Raw genomic sequence first — 20,106 nt, 5'->3', positions numbered from 1 at the left:
TATTTAATTTTTTGACCGATTCATCGATTATTTGAGTAATCCGGTCGAACCGAGTAGGAACACAAGGTTCAATCAAGTTTTTAACGCAATTGTGTACCCATGTTTTAAACTCGAAACCAATAATTAAGTTGGAATAACTTCATGCTAATTGATCTACGAGCTTGATGATTGAAAAAAACAATATTTAACCCATGATGCACGTAACTAAGGGTGTGTGTATACTAACGTTTTCAATATTTTTGGTTAACTTTTAGTATAAAAACAGAACCCCAGAAAATGAACCAATAGTAAAGAAATACATATTAACATAAATAAAGAATATATATATATATATAGAATGATTATATTTACAAACTTTTATTTATAAACTCTTACAAATTATACTATGTATTATCGGAAGAAGTATATTAGGTTACACTGTGTACTTCCCGAAGTATATAATGTAATTTGCAAAAATTTATGAAAAAATTTTATAAACAGATACTTCTCTCTCTCTCTCCCTATATATATATATATATATATATATATATATATATATATATATATATATATGCTATTGTTTCAAGTCACACTTTTATCAAAAACACATATTATAATATATTATCAGGGTTCAATACATTCACTCTAAAACATTGTGTTATCAGGGTTAAATAGTATTATCAAACTCATTGTGTTATCAAACACTTTTTTCAATCCAAAAACACTTCCTAAGCTCAGAGATAAAAATAAATTATTTATTCCAAAAAGATAGAATCATGCATACCCTAAAACATTCTTGCAACCTCAACTTGACCAAGTGGGTCCAACATTACAACATAAAAAAATCATTCAAAGTGACGATACAAGAAAAGGCCTCATCGTCATGATTGGTAATGGTTACAGGTAGCGTAACCCAAACGTTTTTTCACTTGACTAGAAATACAAGACAATTTTGTAATTTGACCACCTAAGACAAGAAAAAAAGAAAAGAAAAAGAAAATCAGATTCGAAGAACCCGTGAAAGATATTCCCGCGGTAACAACACAGGTAAGCCGTAAGCAGAGGCATCAAATTCTTGCTTTAGTACCCATTAAAAATTTGAAGGAACTCTCTTTAATGAGCCATCGGGCCACACAATATTCACTTGTATTGGATCCATAACTAAGTTTCCCTTTATTTATTTTGTTAGTTTACATTACCAACTAAGAATAATATGGCTTATCATCAAAGCAAATAGCTAGGCATGAAATAAAATAAATTAAGGAATTTGTGGTGATTTATATATTCAATTAAGACAAATTATAATATTGTATGTCAAATGATTAGGTAACATTCACATACATAAGGTCTCGTTTAAGCCCCTCCAATAAGTAAAATTGATTAATGTTCAGTGTGAACATCCAAGGTTAAATCCATTTGGGAGTACTTATTAGGGCCGGCAAAATGGGCTGAGCCCGCCGGGCTGGCCCGCCCCGCCTGCCAAATGGGGTGGGCTGGGTTGAGTCTTTCAACCCACCAGCCCGCCCAACCCGCCCCGCCAAACCCGCCAGCCCATATGGGTCAGCCCGCCACGGGGCGGGCTAGCCCGCCAAGTCATTTTTTTTTTTTTTTTTAGGTTACCCAATTGTTATGTAGCTCCGTATCTTAGATTTCTCTGCTTGCAAGTGGCTTTTTTGAATTGTTGTGGACTGCTCATACAACACTTTGTTACTTGTTTTGTTATTCTATTTTATCCTGATATGATTTTATTTTTTTATTATTATTTTTGGATTGAAAGATGCATATTTATATGCAGATTATTAAACACTGATCTTCTTGGTTTCATAAGCACATTAGGATTTTATACAGATTTTTGTATGCTTTTATGCAGATTTTTTTATGTGATTTTATGCAGAATTTAATTTTTTGTATTTTATTTTTATATATTTTTTATTTTAGGCGGGCTGGCCCGTAGCCCGCCAGCCCACTCATAAAACGGGCCGGGTTACTCAATTCAACCCATTTTGTCAAAACGGGCCGGGGCGGGCCAGCCCATTTTGGACGGGCTAGTGGCGGGCCGGGGCGGGCTGGGGCGGGCTGGCCCATATTGCCAGCCCTAGTACTTATGGTTGATCTGAACTTAATTCCCTTGAACTTTATCTTCTTCTTTAACAATTATTATTAATGAACAAAGGGCAGTTACTAACTGGATAGTTATAATGATCATGGTCTTATCATCATATTATAGGAAAGAATTGTGGATTGGGGCCATACTCTGGGCTCCAATTCTGTGTTATGAGAAAGACTCACGATTTGCGTTCCAAATAGACGAGTTCATAATCCACAGACTTATTTTATCCGAATAAAGATACATGGACTTTCAGACTATGTCTAAATAGATCCATCCGAGTTATAAATCAGGAACAATTAGTATAATTATCTAATTATAATATGATAATTACATAAATTATCTCGCACATAAATCTATAAATATATACAAGTAATTAATTTTATGCAAAAAATGATAATATGTTACTTATTTGTTGGTCTTAGGAGGGGACCCAATGATGAAATTGTGGAGCCACCTTGTGGAATAGACTTATAAGGACACGAAAATCTAAAACACAAATCTATGATTCCATCTCACTATCAGTTCTAAATTCTGTCTCTTCTGTATCATCACTGAGTCTTCTTTGTTTTCTGTCTCCTTAGTCCTTTTTCTGAAAAGGGTGGTACTTATTTCATGTAATGAAGAATAGCAGGGTTGTTCAAAAAGGGTTCTCTTCTCTTTACTTTAATGGCCTTTCTCAAAATGCATAGCTTATATTAGACATCCATGTTATGATGTGTCATGTATGAGCATTTCATAGTTGAGTACTCTTAAGTCTCTCAATTGAGTAGAAGAAATAATGGGTAGGAGTTGTTTTGTGGTGTTTTTTGCTCTTATAGTTCTACTTGGTCTCTTCTCTCCAACTTCAGCTACACCACCACCTGCAAGTGAGTGCAACAAGCTCTAAACTGTTTCCTTCATAAGCAAATTTCCTCCTTATTAGAGTTTTGTTATTCTAAACATTTTTTTTTGTGTGTGATTTTATGTTAACATGCAGAAATTGTTACTGGGGTTGTCTCCAATGTGGTTTCTGCTTTTCTTAAATGGCTATGGTCACTAAAATCCACAACCAAACAAGGTAGAGAGGTCTTCCATTGAGATCTCATGTTTCAGTTTTCACATGTTGCTGGATTTGTCTTTTCAAGTTGCTATGCTAACATTGGTCTTTCATTGTGGAATCATTTCTCAGTGCAACACAGTCGTTCCATGATGAAATTCGAGAGTGGTTACACTGTGGAAACAGTATTCGATGGAAGCAAGCTTGGAATTGAGCCACACTCAGTTGGAATATCTCCAAATGGTGAATTTGTGGTTCTTGATTCTGAGAACAGTAACATCTACAAGTTCTCAAGCTTAGTGTCCAGATGTAAGCTTCCTTTGCTGAAATTGTCTAAGCTTGATTATGTGTTTTATTTTAAAATCCCATTTTTCTTGGTTGGGATATTGATATGTATAGAAGATCCTAGTTTTCCAATATTGTGGCTTTCCTTTTCTTCATTATGCCAAAATGCTAGATTCAAAATTCAAGCGTGTCCTTTAAGTAAGTCTTCTGTATGAGTTTTACCTTGTAGAAAGACTTAGCTTCATGAGTGGAACATCTTTGATTCTGCTATGCTTTTGAAAAGATGCTTAATGAGCTTTTGTTAAGCGCAAGACTCCACTTTTTAAGTACAACATACCTTTAGTCACATACAAAATAAAAAGAGTATAACATACCTACATGATATTTTGCAATCTTTTGAAAAAAATTAATGTAAGGCAGACAAGGATAAAAAACCAAAAACATTGAACACCAGATTGACTTCTTCTTTATCCCCACTATAGTCTTTTTTCTTTCTTGTTGGTTCTTGCTACATAATGTAAATGTCACATCCATTATAGTGTAATTCTGTAATTTAGAGCTTCTTGAAGACAACTACACCATCTGGCGGTTAAAAAAATAAACAAACACACATTGCACAGTGGCTTCTGAAGCAGATTTGTTTCAGCTTGTTGGCATGATTAGTTAGACTTCCTCAGAAATTTTCTTATGCAAGGAGAACATGCAACTGTCCTACTGAGTACTGAATCTTTGTAGTGTGTGACAGTGAATAAAAGAATGTCTACAGAAAACATTGCAAAACTATGACCCCATTGATATTCAACAAGTAACTTAAGCTTCTTTAAAAATAGAGTCAAACTGTAGCTTGTCAAAAATTAGAGTGTAATTGATTGAATTCCAAGAGAAATTCCACAATTTCTTTATTGATATATTATTGGCAATTTATAAACAAAATCCTAAATGGTTTGAGTTTTTCTCTTTTTTGTGTGCCCTCCACAATAGTGTCCTTTTTTGTTTCATTTTGTTTGGTTTTGCTATATATAATGAACGGATGAACCACAGATAGCAGACCCAAACTGCTTGCTGGATCACCTGAAGGGTATATTGGACACATAGATGGAAGGCCTAGAGAAGCTAGAATGAACCACCCTAAAGGGCTTGCAGTGGATGGAAGAGGGAATATTTACATTGCAGACACATTGAATATGGCCATTAGAAAGATCAGTGATGAAGGTAAGGTATACATGGAATGCCTGGGGCCTCTTAATCTGTTTAAGAATGAAATGAATGAACCAATATGCTGAAATTCTAAAAAAACAAGAGGATCTATGTTTTCTCCTTTGCATAATCAAAATATCCTTAATCTACTTATTACCAAATCTGATTAATGTCTAACTCTAAAACATGCCTTTTGTACAGGTGTTACCACAATTGCAGGAGGGAAATGGGGCCATGTAGGAGGCCATGTTGATGGTCCAAGTGAGGATGCTAAGTTTTCAAATGATTTTGATTTAATTTATGTTGGTAGTATGTGCTCTCTTTTGGTGGTGGATCGAGGAAACCAAGCAATTAGAGAGATTCAACTCCATCAAGATGATTGCACTACTTATGATGAGTATGAAAGTAATTTCTACTTAGGTATGATCCACCAGTAATCTAATCAACTTTGCTTCTGTTTGTTTATTTTGTATTATTTTGAGGCATGCTGAACTAAAAGGTATGCAATTAACATTATAGAAATAGCGTTGCTTGTTGCTGCTGGATTCTTTGGCTATATGTTGGCATTACTGCAGAGGAGAGTGAGGGCTATGTTTTCTTCTCCACAAGTAAGTTATACATGCTAATGATTTTCTTCTATAGAATGATGTCATGAACCATTGTGACAAGTTGGAAAACCTATAAATTCTAAAACTTTCTTTGGTTTTGAGGTATACTTTTCTTCCTCGGCTCCAAGCTAAGTTTTTCTAAATAACCAATTGTATCCTAAATTCAATATGTTGGATGTATTCTGGTCACAGAACAGAATATATGTTTATTAAAGTATTAAACAAGGGAAGTCTACTTTTGAGTGCGGCCTTGGAGCAATAATAAGATTACTCCTTTATGATCGGAAGGTCACCGGTTCAAGTATGGGAAATAGCCTCTTTGCAAAAATGTAAGAATAATACTGCATACAATCGACTCTTATCTCTGTCCTCGCAAAGTCGGGGAGGCTAGTCTAGTTCTATAAAACTTGCATTATGCACATGGTATAAAGAAGGGTTGATAGTAGGTAGCTTTACCTTTTACAAGAGGCTGATTACATGGATCGAACATATAATTCTCATGTCAGGTGGAAACAATACCAACAAACATATTATATAGTATAATAAACAGGGAAATTTCATAATCTTGTTACATTTTCAGGATCCAAGAGCTCCTTTAAGGAAAGATACACAATTTGCAGCACAGCAAAGGCCTCCTCCCAAGTCAGTCAGGCCTCCTTTGATCCCAACAGAAAATGAATTTGAGAAACAAGATGAGGGCTTCTTTGTTTCTCTTGGAAGGCTTTTCCTGAACTCTGGCTCATCTATGGGTGAAATTTTGGGGGGCTTGTTCTCAAGATCCAAAAGTAAACCACTCCAATATCATCAGTACCAGCAGCAGCAACAACAACACTACCAGTATGCAAACAAACATTCTAATGCTTGGCCCATGCAAGAGAGTTTTGTCATTCCAGATGAAGATGAACCTCCTTCTATAGAAACTAGAACTCCTACAAATAGGAAATCCTATCCTTTCATGACCAAGGAGCTGGAAAGGCCACAGCAACACTACAAGCCAACTCGGGCTTACTTGAATGGTGATTATGATGAACATCAACAACAACAACATCATCATCAACAACACCGTTATCCCAAGCTGCAACACCAGGAGCAACACCCCCATTATTCTTCCAACTCACAAAGTTACTATGAGCAGAACCGTGAGACAAATGAGATTGTGTTTGGTGCAGTTCAAGAACATGATGGAAGACGTGAAGCCATGGTAATAAAGGCTGTAGATTATGGTGATCCAAAATACAGTAACCACAATATCAGACCTAGATTAAATTATGTTGGTTACTCCTCCAATGGTTATTGAAGATTAGTGATTATTTCCATAGCATCAAAGTGACACAAGCCATGGTAAAATATGAAGAGAGAATATTAATCTTGCCTAGGCAGGAAAAACTAGTCCTACAAATCAAAATCATAAAAAAAAGAGGACACACTAGTCTTAGAAAGTTTCTTCTGAGTAAATGCTGTAAATTAGGTCAGTACTAATGCTTGTTTGCAATTTTCACTAAAATTGTCTTTCAATTTACAATCTATTTTAATGAATTATTAAAAAAAAAGAGAAAGACTGGGATTTATTTTATTTTGAATTTGAATCTACAAACTCTATACGAATAGGTTTCTACAAATTCTGGAAGGAGCAACAATGAAAAGGATAAATATAATCATGCAGATGTCTGCATCATGTGTTTAGGTTTTAGTGTTTTTGTTACTACTAAGAATTTCTTTTATGACTGGCATATAAAACTGGCGTGCTCTTAGCACACCATGCCACATGAGCTAAGCTGATGTTAACTGCACAAATTAAAAGTGATCTTTTCTCTCTCAAATAGTTCACTCACACTCAAACATATAACAATCAAATTCATTCCATATCAAATTCATGTACTAAATTGTACTAAATGTAAAAATAGAAGAGAATAAAATAACAAAATCTCAATACTCAAGTAGCCAGAGCAAATTCAACTTCAACAATGAATCAATCTTTCATACTTTTGACTTCTCAATACAATCAGAATGTAGGCTTCTCTCCCTTCGATGTATAAAAAACAAAATCAATAAAAAGAAGAAGAAAAATAACAGTTATTCTAAGAAATAAAATTTCATCTATTCCAAGAAATAAAATAACAGTTCTTCTTAAAAAAAAAAGGACAAATCATACAAGATAAATGATAAACAGCTTTTAAGGTGAAGCAGCATTTTTTCCAAAAAAATAAAATTTTAAATGCACATATGAAGTCAAGTCATAGAAAATTTTAATGTATAAGATATAACAAATAACAGCTCTATTATTTGTTTAAAAACCATAATCCAAAAGGCTATCATCTCAAAATCGAAATATCAAGCGACATAATCATTTTTTGGAAATTTAGATATATTTAATTTTTTATTGAAAAATTTAACCATTTTTCAAAAATTTCAATACCTTCCCCGGAAAGATTAGACACCATAACCGGAAATTTCAATTTACAATCAAATTAAATGATTTATTAAAAAGAAAAAGAAAAACTGGGATTTATTTTATTTTGAACGTGAATCTACAAATTCTGTACGAAGAGGTTTCTACAAACTTTGGGGTGTTTGGTAAGAGGTTTTTTTTAAGATGAATGGGAAAGTTGAAATGAGTTTTTTAGTATTTTAAAAATTTTGCCTATCATTCGGATTTGTACAACAATCTCAGTTTTTGTGTAAATTGAAAAAAATTGCCATTTTTCAGAATACTATTCAGAGGATGGTATTTTCACTGTCTCGTCAAACTAAAAAGTAGAAAAAAAAGCAATGGACACAAATATCTCTGCTCAAAAATAAAAATAAAAAACGTGCCAAAAGAAATCTGGAGAGAGAAAGTCTGCTTTGTATTTAGTCAAGGGTTAATTTGGTAATTTCATTCCATTTTTTCATCAATATTTTACCTTCAACTAAATATAAACTCAGAAAATTTAACTCAATTTTTTGGTAATATTTTGGCCTACCAAACAAATTTTTTTTTTTTTTTTAACTTTCTTACCAAACTCTCTTTCCCACCATATTCCTAGTAATTATATTTTTTTGATAATTTTTTTTTCTTCTACCAAACACCTAGAAGCAACAATGAAAAGGATTAATAAATATAATCATGCAGATGTCTGCATTATGTGTTCTGGTCTTAGTGTTTCCTAATAAGAATTTCTTTTTTGACTTACATATAACACTGGCGTGGTCTTAGCACACTATGCCACATGAGCTAAGCTGATATTAAATGCACAAATTAAAAGTATATGCCATTGAAAACTGCCTTTGTTAAAGTATTTATTATGAGTGTTCGCGGTCTGAATTGGATCAGTTTTGGAAACAAAAATCATCTGATCCAATCACTTCGGTTTGATCATGTAATCATCCATTCGGTTTGAATTTTTTTTCAAATCCGATCCGATCCAATCCAGTTTTTTTCGGTTTGGATTGGATCGGTTTTCGGTTTTTTGAAAATCCTAAAATTTGTTTCTTGATTATTGTGTAAATGACATCTTTTGTATATATTGGCTTTGTAATTTTTTTTTTGAAATACAAAAGCATTAAGAAATGATAATATAGTTTTTTTTTTTTTTTGACAATGAGATAGAAGCTCTTCATAGATGAAATTTTGTGCATGAGATGTGACTAAGCTTTTTCTTGGGTTTAAAAATTTTTGAGTTATGATTGGGGAAAAGTAGAAGGGAATTAACATATTGGATCGGTTTGGATTGGATCAGTTTTTATCAACCCGTCCGAAATCCAATCCAATCCAATTAAAATTTGCGGTTTTTTTTTGTTTTCGATTTTTCGATTTTCGGTTTATTCGGTTATCGATTTTTCGATTCGGTCACCGCAGTTTGAATCGGTTTGGATTGGTTGACGAACACTCCTAGTATTTATAAGGTTAGCTAGCTCTGAAGACCAGTCAAACTCTTATCTAAGTTTTAGGAAAATACAACTATATTGGACATCGATCTGTAGTGTCTTCTTTTTGGCTTAATTTTGTTTGGAATTACAGAGATATCCGGAATATTCCACGAATTTCGATAATAATATTCTTACAAAGTTATAATAGATGAAGAAAAAGAAGAAATTTTAGAGACAGAATATATCAACATTCAGATTTTTTTTCCTCATAAATCAAAATATTTTTTCTCTCTCAAATAATTCACTCACACTCAAGCATACTACAATCACTTTTGTTAAAGAAAAATGGAGTCAATCAATTTATTATTATAATCATTATAATAATAATGAAACCAATTAATTTTCCATTATTCTCTCAAATAGTCTTGTAGAGTTGTTGGGGAAATTAACGACTCATTCATCGTAAGCATGAAAAACCATGTGCTCAAGAATACTAAATAGTTAAATTTAAAGAACTCTTCAAAAAAATTTCATATAAGAAAAATAATAAAGACGAAGAGGGACAAACTTATATTACATTACATTACATTTTTTTAAATTTAAATGTAATTTAAAATAAAAATTTGATAACTTGAGGGGATCGCCCCTCTAAACCTTCCCTAACTCCATCAGTACTCAAGCTATATGGTGCAAGTAAAGGATCTATAGCTAATTAAATGGACTAACATATCTGCCTCTTTATTATAATGACACAAGATAACACTACAATCCATCAAAATTAAAAGCATAAAGGATAATGTCTTGTACAATGATATCATTTATATAAAAATTATGCGCACCATCCTATTTTATAACATAAATAGCTTTGACTTTTTATAAATATTTTCTTAAAAGTTAAGGAAAATAACACAAGGGGAAAAAAAATCTTTTCTATAGGTAATATTTTTTTAAAAGTAGATATTGTTGCTTAAACAATGAGTATTTTTTTTAAAAAAAGTAATTTTAACTAAGGCTTTAATGTTTCTAAAGTGAATGTAGATAAGTTATTTACATTTTCTTCCAAAAGAACGTCGTTTTGGGTTAAAAAATTAAAAAATAATAATAAAAAAAACTATTAAAACCCTGAAATAAATTATAATTATAAAAATATCTTGATTTCCGCCTCAAAACGACGTCGTTTTGAGCTCAATGCAGATAAGTTATCTACATTGGCCGTAGAAAAAGCGAACCCTTTAACTAATAATAGTTTACCAACTTTTTAAAATTGAGTTGAGGATATATTCTTTTTGAGACCAAGTAACCTCATATTAGGCTGGATTAATATTTTTAATAACTTACCAAACAATATTCCAAGAGCGAAGTAAGTGTAACACGTCATATATAACATAAAGGACACTTTTGCATTTGGTATGCAAATTCACATTATTGACTGGTTTTCTTGTAATCACAGCTGTGCATTCCTACTAAAATATGTCCACAAACCAAGCCCTCTATAGCTAATGATTAATCAATGATTTTAATTTTGGTTGATGATTAATCAATGATGAATGGATTAAAGGCACAATCAATCACACCAAATTTATAAACCCTACTATTCGAAAGTCGAAATTTTTATTCTTCAAAGCATGGTCAGTGATAAATAGATTAATCATAATGAGAGTAATTAATCACAATTATTTTTCATAAAATAGTCTTTCCACCATGTTATGTGTATTATTTAGTTTTTGGTACATCGTTATTTGCATTTTATGTAGCTGAAATCGAATATATTCATGGATGTATCACTAAAAAAAGAAGATACTCGTGGATCCCAAGGTCTTTTCTCCATGCAGTGAAATGCAACCGACCAACTTACTAGAAAAATAATATGGATCGTAATAAATAGCAATTAAAAATGAAAAGAGGAATACCTTAACATTGAAGCTTATTTGGGACATATTACCTTTTCTCTATATATTGAAGTTATTAGAATTTCAGTATAGAGGAAGAAAGAAAATAAAAGAAAATAAAAAAATTATAACAGCGTGAAAAAATGTGATGCAAAAGATAAAATAATAATATTTGTATTGAATAAGAATCTAAATTAAGAAAATAAATTATAAAATATAATTAGAAAAACATCCTAATAGACTTACAAATAATATGAGTGTGTTTTTATATAAATAAAGTAAAATCAAAGAGTACGTGTTCTTCACTTTTAGCCAATAGATATATCCAACAATTAATGATAGTTAAGACTCAACATATATAAATAAATAGAAATAATTAAATTTCATTTAGGCTATACAATAAATGATAACAAATAATATTTGACATATTTAATATAAATTAACATAATGAAATCCGAAAGATCTTAGTTTAACTTTTTCAGTATTATATTTATAAATTTTTTATTTACAAATTTTTATAAATTATATTTTGTCTAATCAGCCATACATATATAAAAAATTTATAAGCGAATTATTTCACAACAAAATAAATCAAATATATGAATAGAGTCCATAAAAGCATATGCTTTTCAGTCCACACTTAATAGACATATATGGCAGCTAACAACGATTATAAAAAGACATATAAGACAACTGGCATTTCCCGGTAACAGTAACTATCCAGCCGTTACTAGCGGAATTTGCGGAATTCTGTTACAGTCGAAAATAGTTACAACTGCCAAGCTATTTATCCTAACAAAGTCGTAACCTCCAAACGGTGCCAAACCCAAAGGGTAGAGAGAGAGAAAGAGAGAGAAAGAGAAGAGAGGGAAAACCAAACCCTAACTCTCCTTTCTCCTTTCTCCTTTCTCCTCTTTCCAATTTCTCCGGCGAAGATGTCAACGTTACCGGCGATGGCCACCGACGATGACGACATGCAAGAGATTATGTTCGCCAAGAGAAACTGCACCTGTTTCTGGATGCCGTGTTTCCCATCCGAAACGTCGCCGTCGTGGTGGGAGCGGGTGCAAACGCCGGAGAACAAGGAGCGGTGGTGGGCCCGAGGGTGGAAGAAGGTGAGGGAGTGGTCGGAGATCGTGGCGGGACCGAAGTGGAAGACCTTCATACGGCGTTTCAACAACAACAACAAGACTCGCGGCGTTTCCTACGTCAAGCACGGCTCCTTCAACTACGATCCGCTCAGCTACGCCCTCAACTTCGACGACGGTAGCGTCATCGGAGAAGAAGTTTACGGTTACGGCGGTTTCTCCGCGCGCTTCGCTTCCGTTCCGGCGTCGGCGAAGTCCTCCATGGACCTCGGGAAAGACGGCGCACCGACGTTCACGTGAGGATCGCGTGCCGCGTATAAGGGAAAAAGAGGAACAGATTGTGCGCCGTGTTGGCTAACGTGCACAGGTAGCGGAATGCGCACCGTTTCTTGATTAGGATGCCAGCGAGGTGGTGGTAGTGAAATGAATGGGCAATGGATAACAATACGTTGAATCTTTGTTCCTACTTCATTAGTGATTGAAATTAGTAGTTTTATATATATATATATATATATATATATATATATATATATATTTCATTTGATGTATATTCTGAAAAAAGGTTGCCGAAACAAGAATAATTCTCTGTGATGGCTGCTCTTGAAATTTCATTGAAATCTTTTTCAGTTAATGGGATTTGACGTCAAGAAAGTAGCAAAAGAAAGTTAAGGTAAGTGATGATTTTTTCTTTTTCTTTTTCTTTTTGAAAAAAATGGTAATTTCATTAAAAAATAGTATGAGTCTTAGAAAAAACGAGTGATTTTTTTAGTATTTTTTAATTGAATGAGTGCCTCTTGGCTTTTAAGTACGGCTTTTAATGTAAAGTATAAGATATCCTCGTTGTATTAGAAAAAAATTATTCTATCAACAATAAGTAGATCCCTAGAGTCATTTGAGAGGATATAAATATATAACTATGTGGTGATTTCTCCAGTATCTTTTATCTTTGGGTTTGATGTTTATCAGTAGGAGGGTTTGATGTTTACCAGTAGGAGGGTTTGATGTTTATCTACGCACATAAAAATATATATGTATGATACAGGGTATGGGGTTCAGGTTTGATGTTTATTAGTAGGAAATAACACACATTTAAAAATATATAGAATCTATGTGAAACATTTTTTATATACCCATAAAAGTGTATGGGACTTATGTGAGGTCAGGATCAGTGTAGGAGATAAAATTTTATCTTCTATATTAAAGACATAAGCTATGGTGCTACTCAATGTTGTTAAAATCGAGGAAGGGAACGTAAAAAAATCGTGAGAACGTAAAAAAATCGTAAGAACGTAAAAAATCGTAAGAACGTAAACAAGTAAACAAATCGTAAAAACGTAAAAGCGTTTGGAATATTAGTAAAATCGTTTTGATGAATTTTTTTTTGTAAAAACATAAAATCGTAGTGATAAATCGAGATTTTAACAACAATAGTGCTACTAGTACTCTTAATAATTAAACTATGAAAATGATATGATGAAAATGAATTATCTCATATTTTATTTAAGACCGTGTCATGTGGGAAAATTTTAACGACCCAAAGGTGAATCAATAGTGATGATTTTATAACTATATATATCATAATAATTTCTTTTCTCTTCCTTTATCACCATTGTTCGTGATATGATTCTATGGTAAATTTCATATTTATGGTGAGTTGTAAAGTATTTAATTGGTTGATTGTTTTATAATAAATGTTTAAGTAGCTGCTAATAGAATATTTGACAACTCATCTTGAGCACAAAATTCATCAGCAATAAATAAAATGGATACTGGAACCCTTTTAATAAATGAGACATACCTTTAAAAAAAAATGGTAATAAGAAAGAAAAGTCTCTTTACCATATATTGACATTTTTAATTTTTGTTTTGTTGTTGTTGTTCTTTCGAAGCTTATTCAGGTTCTTAGAATGATACTAACCGTGTGTAAACAAAAATGATACTAACTTTCATCTAAGATAATGTGATCGTTTCTCTTCACAAATTTCTCTAATGTGGGTTCAAACACATGACATTACATGGGCCTTTCTTCGCTAACTATTTTAAAAAATAAATCCTTAAATTGCTCTCAACTAAACGATCTTACCATTTGTTTGGTTCAGGAGATTCTATAATTTTGCTAGGAAAATGAACTTGGCAATCCAGCTTGCCTTCGTTTGGTACACAGGTTTGCAAAGTTGTCCATGTATCCCATTTGCATGGCATGTCTCCTTTTGGTCGATGAAAGATGGGTATTTGCACTGTTCAAAAAGCCAACTTGGACGTGGGTTTTTCCCTCGTTGTGTGGTCAGCAGCCCCCCACTTGGTTTTTTTGAAGAAAGAAGCTTGTCTTTGTAAAGTGAGGGTTAATTTTGTAAACTCGCACACATTTTCCTATCTATATATTACTTACACCCAAGCATAGACTTTACAAAAATTACCTAATTTTCCCAGTAAATTTTTTTCCCACCAAACAACTTTGTTTTACATTTTCCTATCTATCTCACTTTCTTACCATTTTCCTATTAATTACATTTACCTAGTATTCAAAAAATTTCTCCTTAACCAAACGCCGCGTTATAGTTAAGTTAGACCTTAAGCTAGAATGTGCCGTTGGAGAGAAAGGAAAAAATAGCATGGGATAAAGGAGAAAAAAGGAAATAGAAAGAAAAATAACAAAGTTAGCCTAGGAGAACGCACAAAGAGGAGAGCAACTTTGAAAATGTTGGTTGACTATTAGCAGTTGATGGTGCCATGACAGCAAAGTGGGAATGGGAACACCATCCCAAATTAATTGTGTTACAAATAATTCCTTGAATGATGGGAACATATAGTTGGGAAGTACATAGCACTAACACAATAGTTATGGGTTTGATGCGTGTATGTGAAGTTAACCTTATTTATGGGTTTGGGTGTCGTGAGAATTCATCATAGAGCTACTTGATCGTGGATCCATTTATACCCAAAAAAAAAAAGTGCTATCCACTTTCCCTTTCTTCTTTTTCAACATTCTCTTCTTTTCCAACCCATCATCTCCAATTCTCCACCATTCTTTTTTAGTCAAATATTCCATCAATTTTGTCTTCTTTTTCTTTTCTTTTTTCTCCAAGCCTATCATTTTAATCACCAACGTTCACCCATTTTGTCTTTTTTCCCCCTGTTTGTACTACTGTTATGGTCATTAATTAGAGTCAACCACCCACTAGGAAGCGTGTTAAGGTAACATTTGCATAAATTTTTGTTGTGAAAAAGGTACGTAGTAATAATACTACTTATATAACAAATATTTACAACTACTTATCTATTTGATGCCTTCTTGTGATTTATTTATTTAAATCAGGTCTTGTTTAATGAATGTAAGAATAATCGATTTAATAAAATTATAAAAGCTTGAGTTTGTATGTATGCTAATTTTAGAGTTTTTAGAGTGAAATTGTATGGGAGGTTAGTCTTTTATTTTTTTTTAAATGTGATGAGAGTTTTCATTTGATTATTAGATAATGTTATCATTCAAAGTTTTAAACATACCAATTAATGATCAGATTCTAAGAACAAAGGTAGATTCCTAGTCTTAAATTTGTGTTGAGACTTTCACGTGAAATGCGCTTCAAGCTATTTTAACAATTTAATTTTTTATATTTCTCTATTATAAAAAGTGCCATATGTATATATATATATATATATATATATATATATATATATATATATATATATATATAGGGGTTTAGTGGATGTAAAGTGACTGCACCTAAGGATTAGTGCAGTCATATAAAACTAAGTCATTTTATAATGTAAAAACATTAAATATGGAAAATAATAATCATACAAATGTGAAAATAAATATAAAACATTAAATATGGGGAATCATAACCATGCAAAGTTGGAAATAAATATAATATTTTTATTTTCTGCAATTAATTTTAAATGCGAACTTTCTTTATCCCACCCAAAACGACGTAGTTTTTAGGTGACTGCACCAATGCTTATACACAGTCACATTACAAATCATTTTGCCTATATATATATATATATATATATATATATATATATATATATATGGGTTCATTTTTTCTGCAGTTAATGCAGATAAATTATCTACATTGAGCCCAAATCGACGTCAATTTGGGACGAAAATCAAAGTATTTTTGTAATTTTAATTTATTTCAGGTTATAATAGTCTTTATAATTATAAATTTTAATATTTCAACACCAAAACGACGTCGTTTTGAGAGTAAATGCAGATAATTTATCTGCATTAACTGCAGAAACATTTTTCTGCATATATATATATGAGAAAAATATTTCTCAAACTGTTTAAGATATATTTATTTCCGTTCACCCCCAAACTACGTCGTTTTATTTATTTCCTTATATTAATTGATTTACCTTTGAATGATTATGATTCCTTTTTTCCCTCTCTTCCTTAATCACCATTGATCCATCTTTGTACGATTATGATTTAGTAGCCGGAGATAAAGTTATCTCAAGCAGCTTGAAAAATGATTCCGTTCATCAACGAACTAAGATGAGGAGTAAGACTTAAAGGTCTTACTCTGGAGTCAAAAGAACCCTCCCCATATATGGAAAAAACATCTATCCTTTTAAAGGATATAAACTTATATCATTTTAGATCCTAACCGTTTATTTCCGTCCATCAACGGTTATAATTAATTAATTAATAATTTTGATCCAATAAATTATAACTGTTGATATACGGAAATCAACGGTTAAGATCTAAAATGATATAAGTTTATATCCTTTAAAATGATAGATGTTATTCCTTTTATATATATATATATATATATATATATATATATATATATATATATATATGGTTCGCTTATTCTACAGTCACTGCATATAAGTTATCTGCAGTAAGCTCAATACGACGTCGTTTTGGGGTGGAAATCATGGTGTTTTTGTAATTTTAATTTATTTAAGGGTTATTGTAGTCTTTATAATTATAATTTTTTAATCTTTCAATCCAAAACGACGTCGTTTTGATAGTAAATGCAGATAACTTATATGTAGTAACTGCATAAATATTTTTCTGATATATATATAAATAGGATCACATTACTAAAAAATTATATGCAGTAATTTTTTTCTGATATATATAAATGGTAGTAAATGCAGATAACTTATATGCAATAATGTTTTCTGATATATATATATATATATATATATATATATATATGCAGTAATGACTCACATTACTAAAAACATTAGAGCTCTTAAATATAAATAGGATCAACAATCAATATTGAAAGTGTAACTTACACTGTTATAAAATGATTCTAACCCTATATATATATATATATATATATATATATATATATATATATATATATATATATATCGAGTTTATTGTTTGTCAAGTCACTGGATATAATATTTTGTTCTGTCACATAAAAATTACGTTGTTTTGTGTGGGAGAAAAAAATTTGTGTCGTTCACGTTCAAAATTAATTGTAGAAAAGGTTCATTTTTTCCGTAGTTACTGCAGATAAGTTATCTGTAGTAAGCCCAATACGACATCGTTTTGGGGCAGAAATCATGGTATTTTTGTAATTTTAATTTATTTTAGAATTATTTTAGTCTTTATAATTATAATTTTTCAATTTTTCAATCCCAAAACGACGTCGTTTTGGGAGTAAATAGTAATACAGATAACTTATCAGCAATAACTGCAGAAATATTTTTCTGTTGTAGAAAATCAGAATATTATATTTATTTTCATATATTAGTATTACCATCAATTCCCTCATTTATGGAAATCAATCAATTTCTCTCTCTCTTCCTTTATTATCATTGATCCATCTTTGTATGGTTATGATTCTTACATTTAATGCTGTCAAAATTAATTGTATAAAATCAAAATATTATATTATTTCCATATATTATTTATACCATGAATTCCTTTATTTATGGGAATCGAACAATTTTTTCCTTTTTCTTTATCATCATTTATCCAACTTTGTACTGTTATGATTTCTCATATTTAATGCTTTCAAAATTAATTGTAGAAAATCAAAATATTATATTTATTTCCATGTATTAGTTGTACCATCAATTCCCTTATTTATGAGAATCAGTTAATTTTTTTCTCTCCTCCTACGATCCATCTTTGTATGATTATGATTTTCTACATTTAATGTTTTTACTCACTAAAACGACATACTTTTTAGCTGACAAAACAAAATTTTATATCATGTGATTGGACACCAGATGAGTCCATATAATATTTCTCAAGCTACTCGAGATATATTTATATCTAGTTATCCTAAAACTACGTCGTTTTGTTTATTTATTTTCTTATAATAATTGACTCACCTTTGAATGGTTATGATTTTCTTTTTTTCTCTCTTCCTTTATCACCATTGATTTATCTTTATTTTGTTATGATCTAATGGCTGGAGATAAAGTTATCTCAAGCAGCTTGAGAAACGATAAGCCCTATATATATGAGAAAAATATTTTCTGCAGTTACTCCAGATAAGTTATATGTATTTATTCTCAAAACGACGTCGTTTTGCTATTGAAATCTTAAAAAATTATAAATACAAAGACTATTATAACCCTCAAATAAATTAAAATTACAAAAATACCATGATTTCCGCTTTAAAACCACATCGTATTAGGCTTACTGCAGATAACTTATCTACAGTAACTGCATAAAAAGCAACCCTATATATATATATGAAAAAATATTTCTCTAGTCACTGAAGATAAAATTTTCTCCAGTGAGCTCAAAATGACTTCGCGTCGGGGTCATAAGATTAAAAAATTATAACGATAAAGACTAATATAACCTTGCAATATATTAAAATTATAAAGATATCTTAATTTCTGTCTCAAAATGATATCTTTTTTAGGCTCACCGGAGATAACTTATCTCCATTGACTTGAGAAATCATATATATATATATATATATATATATATATATATATATATATATATATATGAACATGATTAATTTATACCAATGTAAAAATAATAAGTCTTACACTCAATTTTAACTGTTAATTTTCGTCCAACTGTAATTAAATATATATTGTATTTTTTGAATATATTACTTAATACTAGAGTTGTCAAAACGGGCTCGGCTCGACGGGCCAACCCGCCCCGCTCGCTAAACAGGGCGAGACAGATTGAGTTTTTCAACTCATCTAAAAAGCAGGGTGGGGCGGGACAGGCTCATTTTTTGGCGGTTTGATGACGGGCTCAGGGGGCCGAGGCGGGTCAGTGTAATATAGGCTCGGGCAGGCAGACCAACCCGCCCAACCTACCAAACGGGGCGGGATGGGGACTTGCTCATTTTTTGGAGGTGTTCCGGATGGCCCAACAGCAGTGGCCCAAAGGTCCAAGCCCCATCATAACTCTCTATCCACGTCAGCCCTACCAACTGGCAACCCTCCCCAACTCCCAATGAAGCGACACTGCCTAGGGGAGACACCAAAATGTCCCATCTCGGGACCCCAACCTCCAAAGGCAGTCACCCCTGATGCCATAAGAGGGAACTGCCCCTTTGACATACGCTGACACCGCCAGGCACATCGCTGCTATCATAGCAGCGCCTGTCACGCCCAATAGCATCTGCTATTATAAGCAGATCCCAAGAAGAGTTGACCCCTTCCTCACCAACCCATAGGAGGCTCATACGACCTCCTTATAAATAGCCATCTTTGGCACACCAAAGAGGCATCTTATGTATCGTTATTATGTCCATTTTATATTAAGTCACATATACTCACACTAAATCATCCATTGTTATCTTCTTGCCATCATACTTGGTACAGTGTTCTCTAGCTTGGTCTTTACCTCTGCTAGTGGCACCATCCATACAGTGATATTATCCACAAGGGGAACATAGTGGGCTTATAGATCTCTACGGTACAGGAGGGGTGGGGCGGGACGGGCAGTCCACTTTGCCACCTCTACTTAATACTAGTTTTTGGTGAAAAAATGCCATAAACCATTTCCAATATAATCTCTTACGAAACCACTCCCAAAACCATAAAATGTGCATGGTAATAATTTACAAGTATTAATGTTTTTCATGTAATAATCTCTTACATATACATAAAA

At 32.2% G+C, this 20,106-nt stretch overlaps 2 protein-coding genes across 3 annotated transcripts; both read left to right on the top strand.

Moving 5' to 3' along the window:
- Window positions 1-3,259: 3,259 nt before the first annotated feature.
- LOC133312560 (uncharacterized) lies at window positions 3,260-6,512 on the top strand. 2 transcript variants are annotated; one of them, XM_061513780.1, is made up of 5 exons: window positions 3,260-3,434; window positions 4,452-4,622; window positions 4,809-5,027; window positions 5,127-5,215; window positions 5,796-6,512. In XM_061513780.1, the coding sequence occupies exons 1-5, from the start codon at window positions 3,275-3,277 to the stop codon at window positions 6,510-6,512; spliced, it is 1,356 nt and encodes a 451-aa protein (XP_061369764.1). In that variant the 5' UTR covers window positions 3,260-3,274. The 2 variants fall into 2 exon arrangements, with proteins under 2 accessions (XP_061369764.1, XP_061369765.1); XM_061513781.1 differs by having other exon boundaries at window positions 5,127-5,219; window positions 5,806-6,512.
- A 5,198-nt stretch (window positions 6,513-11,710) lies between these two features.
- On the top strand, window positions 11,711-12,828 carry LOC133312552 (uncharacterized). Its single transcript, XM_061513768.1, has one exon. It carries the CDS (start codon window positions 11,889-11,891, stop codon window positions 12,339-12,341), a length of 453 nt encoding a protein of 150 aa, XP_061369752.1. The 5' UTR covers window positions 11,711-11,888; the 3' UTR covers window positions 12,342-12,828.
- Window positions 12,829-20,106: the final 7,278 nt, after the last annotated feature.

This window comes from Gastrolobium bilobum, unplaced genomic scaffold, assembly GCF_033153095.1.
Source record: "Gastrolobium bilobum isolate Gb01-03AN ecotype WA unplaced genomic scaffold, APGP_CSIRO_Gbil_v1 utg20371, whole genome shotgun sequence".
NCBI lineage: Eukaryota > Viridiplantae > Streptophyta > Magnoliopsida > Fabales > Fabaceae > Gastrolobium > Gastrolobium bilobum.
Note: the sequence above shows the minus strand (reverse complement) of the source record. Positions and strands in the feature narration are given on the sequence as shown.

Bases quoted from the DNA above. Each gene is read 5' to 3' on its own strand.
- LOC133312560 (XM_061513780.1), top strand. From the start codon at position 3,275: ATGATGAAATTCGAGAGTGGTTACACTGTGGAAACAGTATTCGATGGA. The intron at 4,623-4,808 runs GTAAGGTATACA...CCTTTTGTACAG, and splicing joins TAGAAAGATCAGTGATGAAG to GTGTTACCACAATTGCAGGA. The intron at 5,216-5,795 runs GTAAGTTATACA...TTACATTTTCAG, and splicing joins CTATGTTTTCTTCTCCACAA to GATCCAAGAGCTCCTTTAAG.
- LOC133312552 (XM_061513768.1), top strand. From the start codon at position 11,889: ATGTCAACGTTACCGGCGATGGCCACCGACGATGACGACATGCAAGAG.